General features: G+C 66.5%; 1 protein-coding gene across 3 annotated transcripts in view; it reads left to right on the forward strand.

The window, feature by feature from the left end:
* DOT1L (DOT1 like histone lysine methyltransferase) overlaps positions 1-21036 on the forward strand; it is a 61038-nt gene that overhangs the window by 27868 nt on the left and 12134 nt on the right. For all 3 annotated transcript variants that reach the window (XM_049639557.1, XM_049639559.1, XM_049639558.1), the window contains exons 5-19: positions 1299-1527; positions 2370-2464; positions 2822-2884; positions 9716-9771; positions 11848-11927; positions 15596-15664; positions 16275-16381; positions 16659-16700; positions 17555-17665; positions 17800-18034; positions 18432-18545; positions 19186-19277; positions 19594-19695; positions 19960-20097; positions 20785-20910. In XM_049639557.1, the coding sequence (XP_049495514.1) occupies positions 1299-1527; positions 2370-2464; positions 2822-2884; positions 9716-9771; positions 11848-11927; positions 15596-15664; positions 16275-16381; positions 16659-16700; positions 17555-17665; positions 17800-18034; positions 18432-18545; positions 19186-19277; positions 19594-19695; positions 19960-20097; positions 20785-20910 (1659 nt within the window). The remainder of the gene's footprint in view (positions 1-1298; positions 1528-2369; positions 2465-2821; positions 2885-9715; positions 9772-11847; positions 11928-15595; positions 15665-16274; positions 16382-16658; positions 16701-17554; positions 17666-17799; positions 18035-18431; positions 18546-19185; positions 19278-19593; positions 19696-19959; positions 20098-20784; positions 20911-21036) is intronic.

Genomic DNA, 21036 nt, shown 5'->3' on the forward strand with positions numbered 1-21036 from the left:
CTGCCCTCACGCTCCCCGGGTGGTTTTAACCACACACCTCCCAGAGCCTTCAGGCCACCTGGAGCGTGGGCTTCCTTGAGAGGCGTCTGCAGGGGCGCACGAATGTGGCTTGGGTCTGGGGAGCTGCTGTCGGGGGTGGGGTGCGTCCTCGGGCCCTGCGTGCCCAGCGGTCGTCCCCAGGCCCGGGCGCACGCGTACCTTCCCTCTGGCGCCCCGTCTCCGCAGACTGTGACAGGCGGACACGCTGAGGAGCTTCCCGGGGCTTCTCCTGCCCCTCAGCCAGCAGTGTTGTGAGCATCTCCCCGCCCTCCTAGGACATTCTGACTGGGGAGAGGCCTGAGGCTCTGTCCTCGCTTTGCTCACCCACCATGCTGGGGCCTTAGGAGGCCTCACCTGGCAAAGAACAGAGATAGCCAGGCCGGGCCAGGCTGCGGAGGCAGTTCCAAAGAGCGCGTCACTCCTGTTTCCAAGGATGTTCTGCTGTCCGGACAGCGTGGGCTCTTGGTCTGGGTGGGGGCTCTCCGGCAGGAGCCTTGCTGTGGGGGAGGCTGTGGTGGGGTGACAGCCCACTGTGGTGGGGTGTGTGGCCTCTGCCTGCTGACCCCCCTGTGGCACCGGGGCCTGGGACAGGGCAGTCATCCCCGTTAGTAGCAGTGATGGGGGAGGGGGATGCTGAGTCAGTCGAGTATGGTCAGGCCTCGGGCCTCCTGTGCAAAGGGCCTGGGGCTCATAGAGGTTTTTCTGGGGTCAGCTGTGTGGCACCCCCACCCCTCTGCCTCAGTTTTGTCCTGGGCAGGAGGCGGGGCCTGAGGTTTGGGCCGGGCCATGCGGCCTCCGGTCCCCCGCACAGTGGTGGCCTGGCTCCTGGCCGCCCTGTGTCTCTAGGTGGGAAGGTCCTCGGGGGTGCTCTGTGCCCCAGTCATGGCTGCAGGTGGCTGAAGGGCAGCTGCTGTGCGTCGGAAGGGGGTGGGCTGTGAGGGGTCAGAGGACCCACTGCCCCTCCGGGCCCAGTTCCTGTCCCCGAGGCAGAGGTCCCGGCCATGGGGCCCTAACAGGGGCCCACAAGGCGCTAGCCCTTTTTGCGGCTCCCGGCCCACTTCTCTGCCCAGCCAGGCTCTCGGGTAAGGGCGGAGCTCTGAGGCCAGGGCTGCGGGGCCCACACGGCTAGCGGCCTCTGTCGTCTCCTGAGGGGTGTGGCGCCCAGGACGACACATGCGTGTGAGCCTTTAGCCGGCTCGGGCGGAGTCCGCGGTGCTGGGAGGACGGTCACTCGTGACGTGCTCCCTTTGACGCCCTAGTGGAAGGGGACCACTCAGCCCATGAAACTGAACACCCGGCCGTCCAATGGGCTCCTGCGGCACATCCTGCAGCAGGTGTATAACCACTCGGTGACGGACCCCGAGAAGCTCAACAACTACGAGCCCTTCTCCCCGGAGGTGTACGGGGAGACCTCCTTTGACCTGGTCGCGCAGATGATCGACGAGATCAAGATGACCGAGGACGACCTGTTTGTGGACCTGGGCAGCGGTGAGTGCGGGCAGCCCGTGCGGGCAGCACGCCGCCTCCCTGGCCCCCGGAGGCAGAGCGGGTGGCTCGGTCACCACCCCCTGCTGCCCGCAGCCCCTCGCGGCAAGCCCCCGTGGCCTCTTGAGACCTGGACGGCTGGGCCTGCGTGCGTGCGGCCCACTCGTCGGGATGCACGGTCCGGAGAGCCTGTCTCTGGTGCACGGGGCCCTGCGTCAGAGCCCGCCCCCGCCACACCGTGGCGCCGACGGGGGTGGGCTCGGGTGGCCGGAGCCTTCGGGGTGCTCCCGCGTCTCGTGGAGCCGTGTCTCGCGGATCGCTTAGGTCTCAGGAGAACAGCGTCCTGACGTGGGGGCCGTGCGGTGGCGTGTGTGTGTGAGGCAGTGTGAGCGAGACGGCCGTCCCGTCCGCGGGTGGGGGCTCAGCTCAGGGTCTGTGTCCCTAGAATGTCCTCAGTGACTTGGGAGAGCCTGTGGCCTCTGCCTGCTGATCCCCGTGGGCAGCACCAGGGGTAGGTCGTGCCTCTGACCCAGGGGCCGCGCGTCTGTGACAGCGTCTCTCCCTTCCCCCTGTCTCCCTCTCTCTCCCCCTCCCTCCCTCTTGCTCCCTCCCCCTCCCTCTCTGTCTCCCGCCCTCTCCCTCCCTTCCTCCCTCTCTCTCCCCCCTCCCTCCCTCCCTTCCTCCCTCTTCCTCTCTCTCTCTTCCTCTCTTTCTTTCCCTCTCTTTCTCTCCCTCCTTCTCCTCCCTCTTTTTCCCTCCCTCTTTCTCTTCCTCCCTCCTTCTCTCTCCCTCTCCCCCTCCCCCTCCTCCTCTCTGTCTCTCTGTCTCTGTGTTTGTCTCTGAAGGAGTGGGCCAGGTCGTGCTCCAGGTGGCCGCGGCCACCAACTGCAAACATCACTACGGCGTGGAGAAAGCCGACATCCCAGCCAAGTACGCGGAGGTGAGTGACCCTGGAGTAGGGTGCAGGGTCTGGCTCCTGTTGGCCATGACCTGCGGGGCACAGAGAGAGGACAGAACAAGGCGGGTCTCCGTGTGCTCCCCACAGGGCGGCCCGTGCCCTCCAGAGGCGGCTGCCCGGGGAGGGGCCAGTGGGGTGGGGGCAGCGCCTCTGTCTTCGGAAACCCCTTTAGGGTGTGTGGTCCGGACCCGTGGACTCTGCAGGCCCCGGGCTGTCCCGGGGCTGCTTGTCAAAGGGGTCGTGTTGAGGCCTGGTCCACGGGCGGCCCCCCGCTCGTCTCGCGGGGGTAGGGAGGGGCCATGGGGAGCCGCTGACGGCTGTGTGGTCGTTCCCTTGCAGACCATGGACCGAGAGTTCAGGAAGTGGATGAAATGGTATGGAAAAAAGCATGCAGAATACACAGTGAGTGCCATCGCTCCATGCCCCTGCGGCTACCGACCCAGCTCCATTTGTGTGCCTCTTCCTCCCCCTTGACCCGCCGTTCTTCTCCCCTCCCGGGACGGGACGCCCTCCCTGCCTGTCCCGGCCCTGCGTGGGGCGCGCGTGTCGTCACCGGAGCGCCGCCTCCCTCTCCGGTCTCTTCCACCCTCTCTGGGCTGCCCGGGGGCTGCGGCCCCTGCGCCTGCCGTCCGAGAACGGGGGCGGCTCTCCTCTCCCCCGGCCGCTGAACGGAGTTCGTCGTGCGTGTGTCTCCAGGCCCCTGCGGGCTCTCGGGGAGCCCTCCTTGGGTGTTGGGCACATGTCCGTGCCGGCAGCGGTGCGAGGCTGGGCCGTGGGGTGTGGGTGGGACGGCCTCTTCCCTCGCCCGCTGGCCCGCTCTGGGGCACCTTCTCCTTGCCTTCGTGGCGGTTCGTGACCCCGCCCGTGAGTCCCTCCTGGCAAGGCTCGGCTTTGGGGCCGCACGCGCCCCCGGCTCTCCCGGCTGCCGCCCCTCGGCCTCCGTTGCTCGGCCCCGCCTGTCGATGCCCAGGCTCCTTGGCCAGGGTTCGAGGCCCCTGGCCTCCGTCTGCCTCCGCCCGGGCACCTGCATCACACCTCGAAATGTGTGTCTGGGCCCGTGACTCCGTCCGTCACTCTCTCTCTTGCCGTGGACACACCGCTGCCCTGTAGTCTCCCCGCACCGGGCTGCCGCAGGGATGGCCCAGACGGAGTGTGTCTAAACCGCATCTTTGACTCCTCCTCTCATCCCAGGTCATCGCCTGCACGTACCCAGAGGTCGAGGCCCCGATCGCTGAGGTCCACTTGGCTCTGCGGTGGGGGCCCCGTTGCCCCTCCGTTCGTGTTCACTTCTTTCCCTCTCCGTAGTCACCGGCCCCAAGCGGGCCGTCGTGGGGCGTGGGCTTTGAGCTGCTCGTGTTAGGGAGTGAGGATTGGTCACGAGATGACAGGCTGGGGCGTGGTGGGGGCTGGAGGCGGGGAGGCTCCCTCTCCCTTAGCACCGCCTGACAGCTGCCGCTTTCCCGCTCGTGCCTCTGCTGCAGCGTGGGAAAGGCACTCCCCAAACCAAGGTCACCCGCCCCTGCTCCTCGGTACCTTCTGGGCGTTCTGGGGAGTTCCGTGTTCCGTGCTTGACGTGTAGAGCTGTGAGGTGTGAGGTCGGCTCCCGGATCCTTTCCGGGCACGCGGGCCCCGTCCTTGCAGTCTGCCCTCGCCCCGGTGCTCTGCCCGTGAGGCGTGTCGCACGCCAGTTGCGTGTTTCTGGCCGTCCGTCCTGTCCCGCTGTCCGCCTCCCTCACCAGCCCGTGCCGTCCGCGTTCCCGTGGCTCTGGACTGCGTCTGCGCCCCCGCAGCGCCCGGCCGTCCCGTGACGTGACGCTTGTCTTTGCCTTGTCCAGATAAACCCGGGAGTCCGTCTGTGGGCGCCCGTCACAGAGCACGCCGGCTCGGGGCCGGGGGGAGCGTGTGCATGTGCACGTTGGGTCGGGAGGAACCAACATCTTGACGGTATTTCCTGCCCTCACACGGGGACTCTCCGTCCGTCTGCTGACTTCTTCGTTGAGGTCGTTCACCAGGGTCTTGTACTGAGCCTCGTGCGGGCGTCCTACACGTTCCGTTAAGGTCATGCCTGAGTCTGTCTGTCTCGGTGCTTACGTGAAGGTCTTTTTAGCCTCCGGTTCCACTTGTTCGTTGCCCGTTGATAGGAAGGCAGCTGACCTTTGTGTGTGGTTTGTTCGCGGGCAGCAATACCCTTACTCCGTGACTGTTGCCGTAACGGCTGGTTAGTTCCAGGTTTGTTTGTTGGTTTGTTCTCTGGATTCTTTTGACCCTGTCGTCTGTGAACACAGGCGGTTTTACGCCTTCCTTCTCAACCTGCGTCCCGTAGGTCTGTCTTGCTGGGCACGCCGGCGTGGCGGCAGACGTGTGCAGGACGCTGTCACGAAGAGAGAGCGGCCCCCTTGCCCTGGTCCTGATGGTATCGGGAAAGCTTCGGGTTCCTCACCGTGGAGACGATGTGCGTCTGCAGGTGTCCCGTGGGCGCCCTTTATCAAGCTGACGTGGTTCTCCTCTGCCTTATTTTGTTGAGAGGCTTCGTCATGGAGGCCCTCTGTGCGTCTGGCGTGAGCCTGTGCTCTTTCTTTGGCCCGTTGACGTGGTGAGCGGAGCCAGCCCTCCCGCCAGGGCAGATCCCACTCGGTCGTGGCGCGCGGTCGTTTCCACGCGCTGTGTCGGGTTTCCGGGGCGCTCCCGTGTCCTTGAGAGATATCGACCCATTTTCCTTCCTGTGGAACATCTTTGGTTCTGGTGTCAGGGTGAGGCCGGCCTCGTAGTGGGGAGGTGCCCTTCTGCTCCTTTTGGGCCAGGACTTGCCCATCCTGTCTCCCGGTGGGATTTCTTCCGGAGTTTTCTCCCCTCCGTGAAAGGCGAGCAGTCCAGCCTTCCTCCTGTGCCCCTGTGTCTGAGGTCCCCTGGTGTTTGCTATCCGGGCTGAGTGCGCGGTGGGTCCAGTGGGTCTGTTTCCAGGGAACTTCTTCCCGCACGGTCCCCGTATCTGCTGTTAACGCCGGCTGTGTTCCCAAATGGCTTATCGTTTTCCTAAAGCTGTGACTTCCTAAATTGTTTTATTTCGTTTTTGTGTCTTAAAATTTTAGCTTGGAACACGAACAGGGGAGAGGGACAGAGGGAGAGAGCATCTTAAGGAGGCTCTGTGCTCAGCCTGACCCGGGGCTCCGTCCCACGACCCTGGGATCGTGACCTGAGCCAAAACCGAGAGTCGGACGCTCATTGACCGAGCTACCGGGTGCCCTAGCTTTTCAAGTTTTCAAACGCTTCCTGTTTCTGGTGACGGGGTCAGGCAGCTGCAGCCCACAGCGTGAAGGTTCCGAGATTTCCCAGAAACGGCTGGCGTTGATCCGTGCACGGCCTCCGGCACTCTGTCCGGAGCCTGGTTTTAGCCTCTGGCGTGTTCCTCACGGCTGGAGTAAGAGACAGGGGTGAGGCTGGGGGCGCTGCGCACCCCGGGCGGGCCTCCGCTCCCCCCACCTCCCCTCTCCGCTTCCTCCCGTCCCCATCCAGAGTCGGTGGCGCGTCAGGGCCTTGTGGCGCGGTGGTTGGCACACAGGAGGGGCTCTCGTTCCTCCCGCACTCGTCAGCCCTGTCGGGGCCCCAGCGAAGGGGCTGGGAATGGGATTTGGCTGGAAGGACGCTGGGGCACGGCCTCGGAGTGGTGCGTGGACGAGCGGCTGGCCGTGCCCCTGGCGTTCTGTTGCCGGCCTCCACGCGGCCCAGCTCCAGCAGGGTGTGGTGGATTTGTGCCGACCGTGAGCGCCCAGATCTGGCGGGAACTTGTGTCCTGGGTCTGGCGAGGCCAGCCTGCCAGCTTTCTGTGGCTTCGACCAGGCGTCCTGGTTGGCGGACGGAGCCCCGCTCCCGTTACTTACGGACTGAAGAGGAAACAAAGCCAGTGGGAGTCTAAAAATAGCCCAGTGTGCTTCTCCGGGCCAAGGCTCCCTGGGCGGCCGCCTCGGTCCCCCTCCCGCCACCACAGAGGCGCCGCCCAGCCAGGGTTCACCCTGCCAGCCTCGGCACCCCCACCCCCACCCCCACCCCCGTCCTGCAGCCCAGCAGCTGCCAGGCGCCGGGCCCCCCTGACCCCTCCATGCAGCCCTCCTGTCAGAGCCGCTCCCCCCCACCCTTCTGCTTGGCTTCTGTCTGCGCGTCTGTCTGACCTCAGGGCACCCCCTCCGTCCCTTCCGCCTGGGAGGTGCTCTGTCCAGCCCCCGGGGCCCCCATCACACAGTTCATGGTGAGACCCGCCTGCTGCTGGCACCTGGCGGTGGGCCTGGCGCACAGCAGGTGTCGTGCGTTGAGAGTCTGGTACCTGGGGTGCCCGTGGCCTCGTGGAAGTGCCACGTGGGGAAGGTGCCAGAGTCTTTATGGACCGGCCTGTGCCCTCGTGGGCAGGTGCCTCTCTAGGAAGTGTGCGGGGCCTCCCTCTGGGTGCCGGCCGCCCCTCCGGGCCTGTCCGCGTCAGGACGGCCCAGTGCTGCCGGCGGGCAATGCCGTGTGGCCCTCGGGGTGGCTGGGCGCCGTGGTGCCTGCGGCTTCCTCCTTGGCCGGGTCAGCCGGAGCCCCACGCTGGGCTCACCTCCCCTCTGGTCTTGGTCTGGGTCGAGCTGCTGGCGACCCGGTGCTGCTGAGAGAGAGGATCTGGCCGTCCTGCCGAGCTGCGCTGTGTCCGTCTGTGGGTTGGGCTGCCCACGGTAGGTGGGCTGCAGGTTAGCGAACGTCGAATGACGGAGCATGCAGGGCCACCTGACCTTGGGTGGGGGCAAGCTGGGTCTCTCCGTTCTTGGAAGCAGGCTCTCGTCCCCTCACCGGAGACGTGTTCCTCCAGGAGGAACCAGCAGCCTGGGGTGGGGCTGCGGATCAGTGGTTTCTGGGAAGGGCGGGGAAAGGTGGTCATGGGGACTGAAACCCTCTGCACCTGTGCGTGCCGGGGCCCTCTCACGCGTCTTCCCGTTTCTCTGTAGAAGGAGGTCTCGGGGTCCCCCGGGCAGGGGCGCACGGGAAGGCCACGCACGTCCTTTTGAGCTCTGTTAACTCCGGAGCGCTGGGCCCAGCGGCATGGCCGGCTCAGCTGGTCACTGTGCCCGTCACTGCCCTTGGATGATCGCAGCCCGCCTGTGCCCGGAGCAGGCCTGCAGGGGCTGGGTGGGCAGAGCCTGGACACCGACTGTTTCCTTGCTTGGAATGTGAGGCCGAAGCTCCACAGTGCTGCTGTGGACGGTGAGCCAGCCTCCGAGGTCAGGGACCTGGCCACGGCAAGAGACACCTGCGGCACCCCTGTCCGTTCCCAGAACCCCACCCTACGGGCAGGGATGTGCCAGGAGGGCCCTCGAGGGTGGGGGTCTTACGGGAGGACCCCCAGGGCTCAGTAGATGGTGGTCCCCAAGCCCCAAGGCTGTGGTTTATACAGAGAAAGGATAGGAAGCAAGATGACCTCCGGGCAAAGGCATGTGGGGCAGGGGTGGGGACACCAGGCCAAGCTCCCAGAATCCTCTCCCGGCGTGTCCCTCAGGATGTGCTTAATTCCCCCAAACCGACACGTGAGGTGTGGTCTCCAGGGGGCGTAGAGACCCAGCGCCCAGGTTCTCACCGGGGGTCGGTCAGCAGGCCCGTCTGCCGGGCTCGGGCAGAGACCCCAGACCCCAGGAGGGGAGCGGGTCCTCGGCGCAAACCTCGTGTCTGCACGGACAGCTCCGGGACACGAGCCCTGCCGGCGAGGGTGGTGGGAGCCCCGGAGTCCAGGTCCCGACGCCCCTGAGGGCCGGCCTCTTGAGCCGGCCTCGGGGGAGGGAGGTGTCAGGCCCGGGTGGGCTCTGTCTGGCACAGGACAGTAAGCACTTCGGACTTGAGCCACTCCTCAGGCCCTCAGGGCTGTCCTTGGGAGTGCAGATCATGAAAGTTCCACAGGTGGGAAGGGGGTTCAGACAGGACGACTGGGGTGTGGGCAGCCCCCCAAGGTGCCAGAGCGCGTTAGGGTGGCCGCCCCTTCTCCCCATCCCCCACGCCGTGCGCTGTCACAGCACATCCACCACATGCTGCCCTAGGCGGTCTCCTCGCGTGTGCACCGGAAGACGGGCCTGGGGCCCTGGCTCACGGCCTCATTGCCCTGGGGCAGCAGCACGCAGGACCTTTTCTGCTCGGGTCTCTCTTCCGTCCCTTTGTGAGAGCCTGCGGGGCCGGTGCCCCGTTGGGCTGCTGTCTTCACGAGAAGGGTGGGGGTTCCGGGTCACCTCACCGCGTGTGTGGGGGTGCAGGTGAGGGCAGTCACCCCCAACCCTCGGCTTCCATGAGCCCCGCCCTGTCCGTGGATGGGCCTGTTCTGGACGTTTCACCCACGTGGACTCACACCCCGCGTGGCCTCTCGTGTCTGGTTCCCTCCCTGAGCGTCGCGTGTTCGGGGTCCGTCTGCGGGGCGGCGGGGGTGGGCGCCTGGCTCCTGCTCGCGTCTGGGGACCTTCCTGTGTGTGGGGACACGCTGGTGGACATTTTGGGTTGTTTCCACGGTTTGGCTCTTCTGAATCACTCACGCTGCCGAGATCACGCGTGCCCGGGATCGTGTGTAGATGTGTGTTTTCCATTCTCCGGTGGACACCGAGGAGCGGCGATGACTGTCTTTTCAAAGAGTGATACAGTTAGGCTTCTTGGCTTGTGGAACGCCACGGCTGTGGCCGCGTGGGTTGTCACGAACCGGGTGCTCCCGGGCAGACTTGGGCCCGGAGTCGCCATGTCCTTCTGCCGCGAGCGAGCGGCAGGGAGAGCTGGAGGGAAGGTGCCTCGGGGCCCTTGCAGGCGGACGAGCTGGAGCTGGCGCAAGCCTGGGGTCAGATGGACGCCCCGGCGGGTGTTTGTGTGTTACAGAGAGCAAGCCGTGCGGACGCTGTCACCTGGCGGAGACCTGTGCCCCGGGGCGCTTCCTGAGTGCCTCGCCAGCGGGTGGGAACAGAAGCGGCCGTGCCTCGCGGTCCCGCCGAGTGTCCTCTGGTGTAGCTGGAGCCTCCGGCCCACCGTCTTGTTGTCCCGTGTGTGCCCCATCCCTGCTCCGGGCCGCTGTGCAGTGACCGACCGTGGGTGGTCCCGTAGCCCCAGGAGCCGCCGTCCCCTCCCCCGTCTCACGTCCTCCCCACTTTAGCGACCGCGCTCATCTCAGCCTCTCTCCGAGGGCAGGGCGGGCGGGGCGCGACGCCCAGGGAGGCCCCACCAGCCTCGCTCCTGTTCTCTTCCTTCCAGCTGGAAAGAGGCGACTTCCTCTCGGAGGAGTGGAGAGAGCGAATTGCCAACACAAGGTAGGGTCCGGCCGGGCGGGCGCCCCGGGGGAGGGTCCGCGGCCATGGGGCGCGAGCTGTCTTTCTCTCCCGGCCCCTCGCCTACAGCAGAGGGGGGCGGGCGGGGGTGGGGAGGTGGCCGGGCCCCGGCTCCCGCTGCCCATCCCCCGCCCTCCGGCCAGCCGTGGGGCTGGCTGTCCGCACCCCTGACCCCTGAGGGCGGCCGGCTGGGACGCTGCAGCGTTGCCCACGGGCCTGCCCTGGGCCCGACACGGGTCTGCGGCCCCTTCTCTGGTCTCCGGCGTGTGGGTCTCCTGGGACGCAAGCCAGCCTTGCCAGCAGCAGCCACTGTCTGGGGGACCCGGCAGTGTGGCCTCTCTGCCTTTCCTGCAGGCTTACCGCCTGCCGCCCTGTGTTCCCCAGCGTCTGAGCCTGGGGGCCAGGTAGAAGGCGGGGGGGGGGGGGGGGGGGCGGCGGCTCTTTGCAGAGTGTGTCCCTTTGTGGCGCTCCTGTGACAAGTCCCCCAACTGTGCTGGGTCCGCTCTGGTCTCCCTGCCAGCCCAGTCTTCCCTCTTTTCCTGAGCCCCTTGTGCCGACCCCATGAGCATCCCCATCGGTAGGGATGTGAGGGCTCTCCAGCGGAGAGGAAGCCCCATCCTCACCGAGAGCTGGCTAGCAGCATCCAGGCCCAGGGGTCCCGTCTCTGGTTGCGCTGGCCATGTGAGAGCTCATGGCGAGCACACCGCCCCCCTGGGCCTCGCCGCCCCTGGTCCTGTGGGAGAGCAGGACGGGCCTTGGGCCCGTAGAGCATCCCCTGACGTGCCCCAGGCGCTCTGCTTCTGGGCCCCCTCCCCAGCAGCCCCCTTATCGTTAGGGCGTCCGCCCCTGCTTTGCCTGGCCTCAGTGAGCTTCTGGTGGCTTCTGAGACATGAGAGGGTGGCTGCCTTCAGAGCACCCTTCTTCGGTCAGGGCTTATCGCACCCAGCTCTCTCGTCGGGGCTCGGTCTCTCAGCCCCCAGGGACGCCTTTGCCCCGGCCTAAAGTCCCACCCGCCCTCTTTCCATGCGGCGCTGTGGGGGGAGCACCCTGGGCGCTTCTGCGTCTTTAATGCCCGTTGGGTGTGCTGTCTGTTCTCGCCCTGCTCAGGCTCCCCAGGACCATTCTGCTACTGGGTGCAGTGACGGTTTCCAGGCTTTTTTTGTGTTTTTCTTTTTTTTTTTTTTTTTTTTTTTAATATTTATTTTTCGGGAGAGTGTAAGCAGGGGAGGGGCAGAGAGAGGGGGACAGAGCTGTCAGCACAGAGCCTGACGCGGGGCTCGTGAACCGTGAGATCATGACCTGAGCCAAAGTCAGACGCTAAACCAACTGAGCCACACAGGCGCCCCAGGTTTCCAGGCTTTTTAATTTTAAACTATCAAGACTTGAGCAGCGAGGGGACGGCCATCGGCCCTCTCTCTGTCTTCCGTCACGTTCCGGTGAGGAAGTAAACTCCCTGTCCGCAGTTCTGGCAGCTGTGCCCAGTTCTCGCTGTGGCGTACTTTTTACCTGGAGGCCCTTAGGTAGGGAGACAGGAGCCACACGACCACGCACAGAGCCGAGTTACTCGTGGGCTCAGATGAGCCAGCGGCATGCTGCTCGTAGAGCTCGGCCGTCAGAGTTCCTCTCGTGGGCGAGAGCCGGGCCTGGGCGGGTGTGGGGCGGCGTGTCCGGGCCAGGCACTCGGGAGAACGGAGAAGGGACGAGCCACACCCTCCCTGGGGACGACTTCGCTTCTGGTCCCACGGGTCCTCTCCTGCTGCCTCGGTGTCCTCACGCCTCTGTCCCCAGGGGACATCTCTGCGGTCCTGTTTCGACCCCAGGGGCCTCCTCCTGGCGAGCAGGTGTCCACCTTTCCTCCAGGGAAGCGGGCAGCCTGGTTGTCGAGGCAGCAGCAAGCCGGGCTCAGCGTCCTGGCCCGCGGGCCCCGGTCGCCCCCCCCCCCCCCCGCCCCCAGGCTGGGGCGCTGGTGGAGGAGGCCATGGCACGGTGTGCCCCGGAGTGCTGTGCGCGTGCGCGGATGGAGCCTTCGTTGAACTCAACTGGAATATTATTTTGCAGTGTTATATTTGTGAATAACTTTGCCTTTGGTCCTGAGGTGGATCACCAGCTGAAGGAGCGGTTTGCGAACATGAAGGAAGGTGAGGCGCTCCCCGTAACCCTGCCCTGCGTCGCCCCACGCCCGGTCTGTCTGTGGATCTGGCACCGGTTGTGGGCCTTGGAGCCCTTATCCGTGCCCGTCAGCCTCGGGAGCGGGGTTCCGCTGATCGGACCCGGGTGGGCGGCCAGACTGACGAGCGGGCCCCAGGCCGTGCGGTTATGTTCCCGTTTCGCGTAGACACCGAGTGACTTCTCTGTACAAGGATGTCCCCGCTTCTGCTGCAGGATCACTCGGTCCGTGCCTGAAACTCAGATTTGACTGGCGTCCCCATTTTGTCTGCTGGCCCTAACCTGGGGCGGTGAGGGCACTGGGGCCGTCCAGACTGGCCCCTCTGCTCTTCCTGGGTTTTCCTTGTGTCTGGGCCCATCGCCGCCCGGCTGCCTCCGCCTTCCGTTCCCGGGGTGGGGAGGAGGGACGGCCCCTTCGCTGTGTGTGAGGCTCCGACTCGCAGCCACAGCTGCTCGGCACGGCTGTGGGGGAGGCCGCACTCTTGTTCTCAAGCCGGACGTGTGCCTAGGGTCGTGTTTCCCTCGTGCCCGTGAAGGCTTCTAGGTTTGCAGCTGTGTTGGTGCTTTGGTGGCGTGTGAGGCCCTCCACTGTGTCTGGCCTGAGCCGCCTGGGGAAGAGTGTGTGTTTTCTAAATCTCGGCAAGCTGAGAGTCAAGGCCGCGTGCCGAGGTACAGCCTCTTGGCAGCCTCACGGCCGCTTCACGGCCTGGCACAGCCAGCCGCTCCCTCCGGGGGAGCACCTGGGAACGGCCGTCCTGAGTGGCGGCCCGAGGAGCCTGTGCCGGCCCGAGGAGCCTGTGCCGTGGGGCCGCGCGCCCCGCCCGCACGCCCTCTGTGGCTACGGGACGAGGGAAGGAGGCTCCCTCCGGCTCTTGGCTTCTGGCCCCGGGAGTGCGGTCGGGGCCCGCTCAGTCCGCAGGTGGCCCAGGTTAGGTGTCTCTTCTCCCTCCGTCGTGCCAGGGGTTTCCTGGTGTGCTTGGAATGTCAGACGGACGAGAACATCCGGTGTAGAATCTTCTCAATAGGTGGGAGTCAGCTGGTTTGTTTGGACACCAGTTCGGCCCTTGTAAGTGCCAGTGGGCCACACAGCATGTTGTGCTCGGACTCGGAGCGTGGGAGAGAGAACCCAGCGAGCTCCCGGAGGGAGGTAGAAACGCCAGCACGCTTGTGGGCTGTAGGTGGCCCTGGGCACCCCGTGGGCCACGGCGGGTCCTCCTGTCTGTCTCCGTGGACGGGGGCCATGTCGCCTGGCCGTTTGCTCTCCTCGGTGTGCGGCCTCCTGCCTGTTTCTCGTCCGTCCTCACTGACCCAAGAGTCGAGGACGTACCTGTTTCTCCCCGTGGAGAAAGTCAGGTCAGTTGGGCCGAGCCCTGTGACGCGCTGAGCCCCGCGTCCTTGGCCGTCGTGCACGGTGTTTCGGGAGAGAGGAGCCCACCGCTCGTGGGTCCAGTCTGCAGCCAAGCGCTCAGACCCTAGCTCGGGACTCCCCTCCCCACAAGCGCCCAGGGTGCACGGCGGCCGGGCTCCGGGTGGGGGCCAGGGGCTGCTGCTGTCCTCGTTAGAGCTCTGACCTCAGGCGCTCGTCCTTCTCCGGGTCCTCCGGGCATGAGCGCGACTGGCCTGCGGGCGCCCGGTGGGGTGTGCCCTGGTGGGGGAAGTGGGCCGTGAGCTGTGGCTGTACCGTGAGGTTGTGTATGCCATCCTCACGCTGTCGGCCCACCTGGGGCCTGGACGGGAAGCCCCAGGAAGTGCCCTCCTCTTTAGCCGGTCACTACAGTTCGTAAAGCTACAAGAACTTTCTAGACTCCTAGATGGCCTGCATGTGACCTCAGCGCTCCCAGCCAGGGGGCCTGTGTGTGGCACCTTCCCTGCCCCTCCCACCTGGGTCCTGTCCCTAGCTGTAAGAAGTCCCCGGGTGCCCTCTTCATCCCTGTTGTTAGAGAGGAATGGGATTGGGTCCCCTGTGCCTCGTGATAGAAGGTTTTGAGCCCGTGAGAGGGTCGCCCTGCGTAGACACGGCTGTCTTCAGCACCGACGGCCGCGGGTCGTGCACACGTGTGTCTCTTGGTCATTTTGGAAGAGTGAGCGGTGGCTGTCCCAGGATAGGGAGCGAGCCGTGCACCTGCCCCGGGACGGACCGGGGAGCCCCTCCGCCTGCTGCCCGCCCGAGAGCTTGCCTTCCCGCCGCCCTGCCCTGGCCAGGGGCCTCGCGGGCTTTGGCTCCAGCACGTCTCCTCCCTGCTCGTCGGGGACGCCTGCCGGGCACTCGGGCTCGCCGTCCCGCGCAGCGTTGCTCTCCGGGTCTCTGCATCGTGCTTTCCCATGGGAGGGCTGCCTGCCGAGCCCTGCGGTCCCAGCCGCCGGCCGTGACCTCCTCTCGGGCCCTCGCGGCACCGGCTGTTGCCGAGTGGGCAGCACGGGGTGCCGGGCTCCTAGCGGGAGCGCCCGTGGACCCGGCGTTTATCCTGCTTGGCACCACGCTCTCAGAGGCGCCCTGGGTTCCCAGCGTCCCACGGGGCTCTGTTCAGCCCCTGGCTGCGAGACCTCTGATGCGACCCCGCGCGCTCTGTGAGCTCTGGCTCGTGCCCTGGCACGACACGTCCGCCCCCTGACTTCGTCCCTGGCCCGGCGCTGGGCCCGTCACCCCCCGCTCCCAGGGGGCCGGTTCTCAGGACCGGGTGGGGCAGCGGGTGCTCCCGGCGCCGGGGGTCATGGCGGGCTGGCATGTTTGTGCCCGTGTCCGTCTGTGTCTGTGTGCGTGTGTCGAACTGCACTCAAAGGGAATTTTCCAATTGATTGATTCGTTGAAAGGAGGGAGGGTGCACAAGCAGGGGAGGGGCAGAGAGAGAATCCCCAGCAGGCTCTGTGCTGTCAGCGCGGAGCTTGACGAGGGGCTCAGTCCCACGAACCGTGAGATCATAACCTTAGCCAAAAATCAAGAGTCGGACGCTCAGCCCACCGACCACCCAGGTGCCCCGGGACTTTTCCAATTTGAACGTGACCTTATTGTTTTCCTCGACTTCTCCGACTGGCTCTTTTTTCCCTCATACGGAGAAGCGTGGCTTCTGGGAGCACGTGTGTTTGTTCACGGTGTTTGTCACGCACGCGCCGCGGACTCCCTCCTGAGCCCGTGGATTCCTCTGTGAGTCCTCTCTCCTTAGAACTCCGCACACTGGGGATGATGCGGCCTGTGTGGCTGCCCCGCCGACGCGGCCCGGTGCTGCTTTTGGGGCTTTAGGGCTTTGCCTTGGCTGTCGATTGCGGGACGCGTCCCACAAGCACGCAGACCGTGGTGGGGGGGGGCGGGGGCGTGCCAAGTCACCGTCCTCACTCCCGCCCGGTCTGTCCTCACAGATGGGTGAGCCCCCAGCTGGGACCTTCGGGTCCGAGGTCAGCACCGTGGGGCCTCGGACCGTTGTCACAGGAGAGCAGCTGGCGGGACAGAGTTAAGCTGGGAGGCGGCACCTGGTCCTGCTCTTCCTCGTAGGAGGCGGACGGGACTCCGTCCTGCTGCTGTGCACGCGGTCGCCGTCCCCGCTGCTCCTGCGGCTTCCCCTCGCTCCCCTGACGTCTGTCTCCCTCTCATTTGTGTGCGTGCAGGCGCTTCCCCAGAACGGCAGTAACTAGGTTTGTGTTTCAGGTGGCAGAATTGTGTCCTCGAAGCCCTTTGCGCCTCTGAACTTCAGAATAAACAGCAGAAACTTGAGCGGTAAGTTCTCCGTTGCTGAAGTATTAAGATCTGTGATTTCCGGCATCTGGCTGTGTCAGCATCGGGTCTGTCCCCCCCCCCCCCCCCCCCCCCCCCCCCCCCCCCCCCCCCCCCCCCCCCCCGCCCCCCCGCCCCCGCCCCATGCCAGGACTGCCCTGGTTGTCATGACCACAGACCTGCCCTGTGTCCCCTGGGGGCAGAGTGGCCCCGGGTGGGTGTCGAAGGCGGGACAGCTCAGGAGAACTCAGGGAGGGGTCTGTCACAGAGGTGGCTGTCCTGCATAGCATGGGCTGCACCTCAGGCCCCTGGGCCAAGCCACATGGGCCCCGGGGCTCATGACCTCTTGTGTGCTGCTGGAGGCTCCTGCAGCCACGTTGCTCTTCAGTCGCCCTCTAAGCGCTCTCCGACCCCACGGGGGCTTGTCGCCATCCTCCTTGGACAAGCCCCTCGGGGGAGGGGGACTGATGCGAGCACCTCACCTGGCCTCCCACCTGTCTTTTGTGAGGAGGGAGAGAGTCCCCACAAAACCGCGCAGAGCCTCCCCCCACACACACACCCCGCTCACCCCTTGGGCGCAGGAGGGGCCCTAACCGCAGCCCGTTGTGCGCAGACATCGGCACCATCATGCGCGTCGTGGAGCTCTCGCCCCTGAAGGGCTCTGTGTCCTGGACGGGGAAGCCAGTCTCCTACTACCTGCACACCATCGACCGCACCATAGTGAGTGCCCCACGCGTGCGGGGTGGGGGGGCCCGGCGCTCTCCACGGCCCCAGCCCTTGTGTGGGGCGGGCCTTGTCCCGGGTGGCTCGTGACAGGGTCGGGCCCCACACGCTGGGAGCCCGGAGTCGGGTCGGCCCCTACAGACGTCGGCCTGGGGGACTCTGTGCCACCCTCCCGAGAGTGCCCGCTGGCTGTGCATCCGGGACGTTGCTTTCGTCCTGAAAGGGTTGGGGCTGACTTCTAACAAGAGTTTTCCTTTCCTTTTTGTATTTTTAGCTTGAAAACTATTTTTCTAGTCTGAAAAACCCAAAACTCAGGGTAAGTCTGTGTTCTTCCCTCGCCTGAACAGCGTGTGTGTGCTGCCTGTTGGGGTGTGCGGGTTGCAAGTGGCCACACACGCACAGGTGCTGGTCTGTGTGACGGGGTCTGGGTCACGGCCCTGCCCGCGCACACCCGCCTCGTCCTTAACGGCCGCGGCTGGCCCACGGTTCTTATGCGCGTTTTGGCAGCGGGTTGAGCGGGTCTCTGAAGTGGGCTTTGGTGACGTGGGCGTTTGTGCTGAAGGGCGGCGAGCGGCCCTCGTGCTGTCCTGGCCTGAGTCGCCATCCGAGGGCAGAGCGGCCGCCCCCGTAGCGGGGCGCCAGCCTGGGTCCTGACTGCGCCGGCCGCCTGGTTCCTGCATTCCTCCCAGTGCTCACGCCCTTCCCGCTGCGGCCTCGTGGCCGCTGTCCGTTTGTTCCGTACGTCTCTCCGAGAGCTTTTCTTTCTTTCTGGGGACTCAGACAAGTCCGTGTGCAAGAGAGGCCTGTCAGACGGCCAGCTCCTGCCACCCGGGGCCCTGTGTCCTTCCCACCGTAGCCGGGCACCTGTGCCCACAGCCCTGCAGCTGCCGGCCCGCCCGGGTGTTGCCGGGAGCCCAGGCCGGCGGCAGTGTCTGCCCTCGGGCACAGGCCTCTCTCGGTGTGGCGGTGTGGCAAAGCTCGCCGCCCACGGGAGGGAAAGGACCGTCGGGCGGCTCGTCTGCCTAGAGGTTGGCGGGGGGAGGGGGCGCTGCACTCTCGGGCTCCGCTGTGCCTCGGTTTCCCCGCCTGTGCTGGTGGCGCACCGCGAGCCGTGCAGGAGGGGCCCGGCCGAGCCCGCGCATCCGCAAACGCCCACCGCTTGCTTTCCAGGAGGAGCAAGAGGCGGCTCGGCGCCGGCAGCAGCGAGAGAACAAGAGCAACACGGCCACTCCCACCAAGGTGCCCGAGAGCAAGGCTGCCGTGGCCGCGGACACCCCCGTGGTGAGCGCTCACCGCGCGCCCTGCGCCCGGGGGCCCCTGCTCCGTGGCGGGCGGCTCCCGTGACTTACCGGGAACGCGCGTCCCCGACGAGGGCATCGCGTCCCCTTGACGTCCCGCTGCCCGCTGTCTGCTAGGATTCCGGTGCCGAGGAAGAGAAGGCTGGGACGACCGCCATCAAAAAGCCGTCCCCCTCCAAAGCCCGGAAGAAGAAGCTGAACAAGAAGGGGCGGAAAATGGCCGGCAGGAAGCGCGGGCGCCCCAAGAAGATGAGCGCTGCCAACCCCGAGCGCAAGCCCCGGAAGAGCCAAACTGCACTGGACCTCCTGCACGCCCCGGCCTCGTCGCAGACGGCGGCGCCCTCGCCACAGGGTGAGTCGGCCGCGAGCGGGCCCACAGCCCCCCTCACCTCTCCACCTCGGGGCTCAGGCTGCGGTGACGGCTCGTGCGCCGAGTGGCTCGGTGCCACAGGCGCACTGGGGCGTCCCCCGGGCCTGTCTACGCCCGGGCGCCCCGCCCCGGAGCGTGTCCCGCTCCGGGCCTTGCCAGCATCCTGCCGACCCAGGCTCTGGTGAAGAGCTGGGATTTCTTCGGTCGCGAGGGGACGCGTGTCTGCTTCCGGAACTGCCGGGATGCGTGTCTGCCATCGTCCTTGGCCGAGCGCGTTCGGTCACGTCGTTACAAAGACCCGGCAGTTCCGTGGAACGGACTGGCCGGGCCCCGGGAGCGTCAGTCTGCCGCCGACGCGTGAACCTGCTTCTCCCCGCAGATGCGTACAGGTCACCTCATAGCCCCTTCTATCAGCTACCTCCCTGCGTGCAGCGGCACGCCCCCGACCGGCCGCTGCTGGCAGCCACCCCGCCCGCACTGCAGAAGCTGCTAGGTGAGCCGCGGCCTGGCCTGCGGGCCCCCATGCTGGGCGCCCTGGCCTCAGGCTCAGTGCCGCCCGGTGGGCGCCTGGGCCTTGGGTCAGCCCGGCCCCCTGGTCGCCTGAGGTCGGGGCTCCGCCCCAGGGCATGTGGGGCCATTTCTGGGGGGGGGGGGGGGGGGCGTCTGCGGCTGTCTGGACTGCGGTGCTTCTGGTCTCGAGGGGGCGGGGCCCAGGATGCCGCGCAGTGCTCCCCAGAGAACAGTCCGGGCCGTATCTACGGCAGTGGGTGGGGGAGGCCCCATCTACGCACACGCTCACGATGCTAGGCCGGGTGCACCTGTTGCTCGTCTAAACATCAGGCAAAGGAAACCCCTTCCGTGCTTCGGGCGTCGCCGGTTCCCTCGGTTCAACATCAGTAGCCCGTGTTTACCAAAAAACCGGCAGATTCAATAACACGGCCTTGCGGGGAGGTCGACACCGGGGAGCGGTGGCAGGAGCCGCGAGGGGCTCCAGAGGGCACCGAGGGCCCTGGCCTGATGGCAGGAGGTGACCTCCAGCAGCCTCTGGGGACAGCGGCCACGCCCTCCCACGCCAGTTTCTGAAGGGCCCCATGGGGTCACGTCTGCAGTGAAGTCACCTCGCTTCCTCCTAGAATCCTTCAAGATTCAGTACCTGCAGTTCTTGGCCTACACCAAGACCGCCCAGTACAAGGCCAGCCTTCAGCAGCTGCTGGACCAGGAGAAGGTGAGCCCTGCCCTGGGCACCCTCACGGAGCGGTTCTGCCCCCTGGGTCCCGAACGCTGCCGGGCTGTCCTGGGCCTGGAGGCATAACCCGGCAGGGGCTCCCATGCCCGTAGGAGCAGTGACGGTCTCCACAGGACCAGTCACCTGCCCCTGCAGGGTCTGGAGAGGCTGCGGGACGTTGCTCCTCACCGAGCAGCGATGCTCTCCACCACTGAGATGGGCCAAGGGTCGTCGGCCTTCTGGGCCGGGGCGTGTCCCACCGTGGGAAGGGGTGTGGGGGGACGGGGCCTCCCGTCACCGTGCTGCGCCCCTGCAGGAGAAGAACGCCCGGCTGCTGGGGGCCGCACAGCAGCTGTTCGGCCACTGCCAGGCCCAGAAAGAGGAGATCAAGAGGCTCTTCCAGCAGAAACTGGATGAGGTAGGGGTGCCGAGACCGCATCACCACCCTGGGCGGGCAGCGTGCGGGCCAGGGCACGGCCCAGGGAGTGGAGATCTGGAAGGATCTTCTCCTTCCTGGGGTTTTGACCTTTCACCTGTTCTGACGGCGGGTTCCGGAACGTGGGAGGGCTCGCGCCCCTTTCCCGGGCGGCCGCCCCCCGGGCCCCTCCTTACCGGCCCCACCCCTTGCCCGCCATGGCGCACCCCCGCACGAAAGCCCACCCGTGCTATCGTGTGTCCACAGCTGGGGGTGAAGGCGCTGACCTACAACGACCTGATTCAGGCGCAGAAGGAGATCTCGGCCCATAACCAGCAGCTGAGGGAGCAGACAGAGCAGCTGCAGGAGGACAACAGGGAGCTGAGGAGCCAGAGCCTGCAGCTGGTGGGCGGGGGGCGGCCTTCTGGGGCACACGGGGTGGGGAGAGGGGCGGGGGAGGGGGCACATGGGGCGGGGGCGTGGCCTGGAAACGGTCATTCTGTGTGCACCCTGGACAGGCAGGATGACAGGGTGCTCGTGGGGCCCGACGTCCTTCCCGAGGACGGGTTTCCCAGGCCCCCCCTCACCCGACTCCAGTCCGGCTCATTCTGGGAACGCTGAGGTCCCTTCCTGGGCTCTCAAAGGACGCGGGAGCCAGCGGGGCCCAGGGCCCTGCCAAAGGCCCTGACGCTTTCACCAGACGTGGCTTTGTAGGTGGCCCAGGCTTTCGCGTTTCTGCCACCCATGCTGGGCTCCCGAATGCGCCCCTAGGGCTAGGGCGCGGGCCTCTCGGGACCTCGCTCCCACGGGGCTCAGGGCACGTTGCTGGACGGGCAGGAGCGCCACTTCTCACGGGGCCTCCCCGTTCGGTCCTGAGGACCCTCATCTTGTCCCCCTTGGGTGTTCCCACAGGGGACCCCGGTCTCCCCGTTGGGCTGCCTTCTCAGCCTCGCCTTCCCTCAGCGGGGGGTCCCTTCCCTGGGCCTGCAGGCCCTCAGGGACACCTGTCCGGTGTCTGCCTTGTGCCGGGTGGACCTGCGCCCACCCCGCCCTCCCCGCGGGCTCACGACTGCGGCCTCCCCGTCCCTGCAGCTCAAGGCTCGGTGTGAGGAGTTGAAACTGGACTGGTCCACGCTGTCGCTGGAGAACCTGCTGAAGGAGAAGCAGGCCCTGAGGAGCCAGATCTCCGAGAAGCAGAGGCACTGCCTGGAGCTGCAGGTGGGGGCCCCTCTGGGCTTTGATGCATCAAGAACGCGGGAAGTGCCCCCCGCCAGCCCCCCGAAACCACCCTGCTCCCGAGCACAGGATACGGGTTGTGTTGCTGCAGTGACGGCGGCCCTGATG

The sequence above is a fragment of the Panthera uncia genome, chromosome A2 (genome assembly GCF_023721935.1).
Source record: "Panthera uncia isolate 11264 chromosome A2, Puncia_PCG_1.0, whole genome shotgun sequence".
NCBI classification, from domain to species: Eukaryota; Metazoa; Chordata; class Mammalia; order Carnivora; family Felidae; genus Panthera; species Panthera uncia.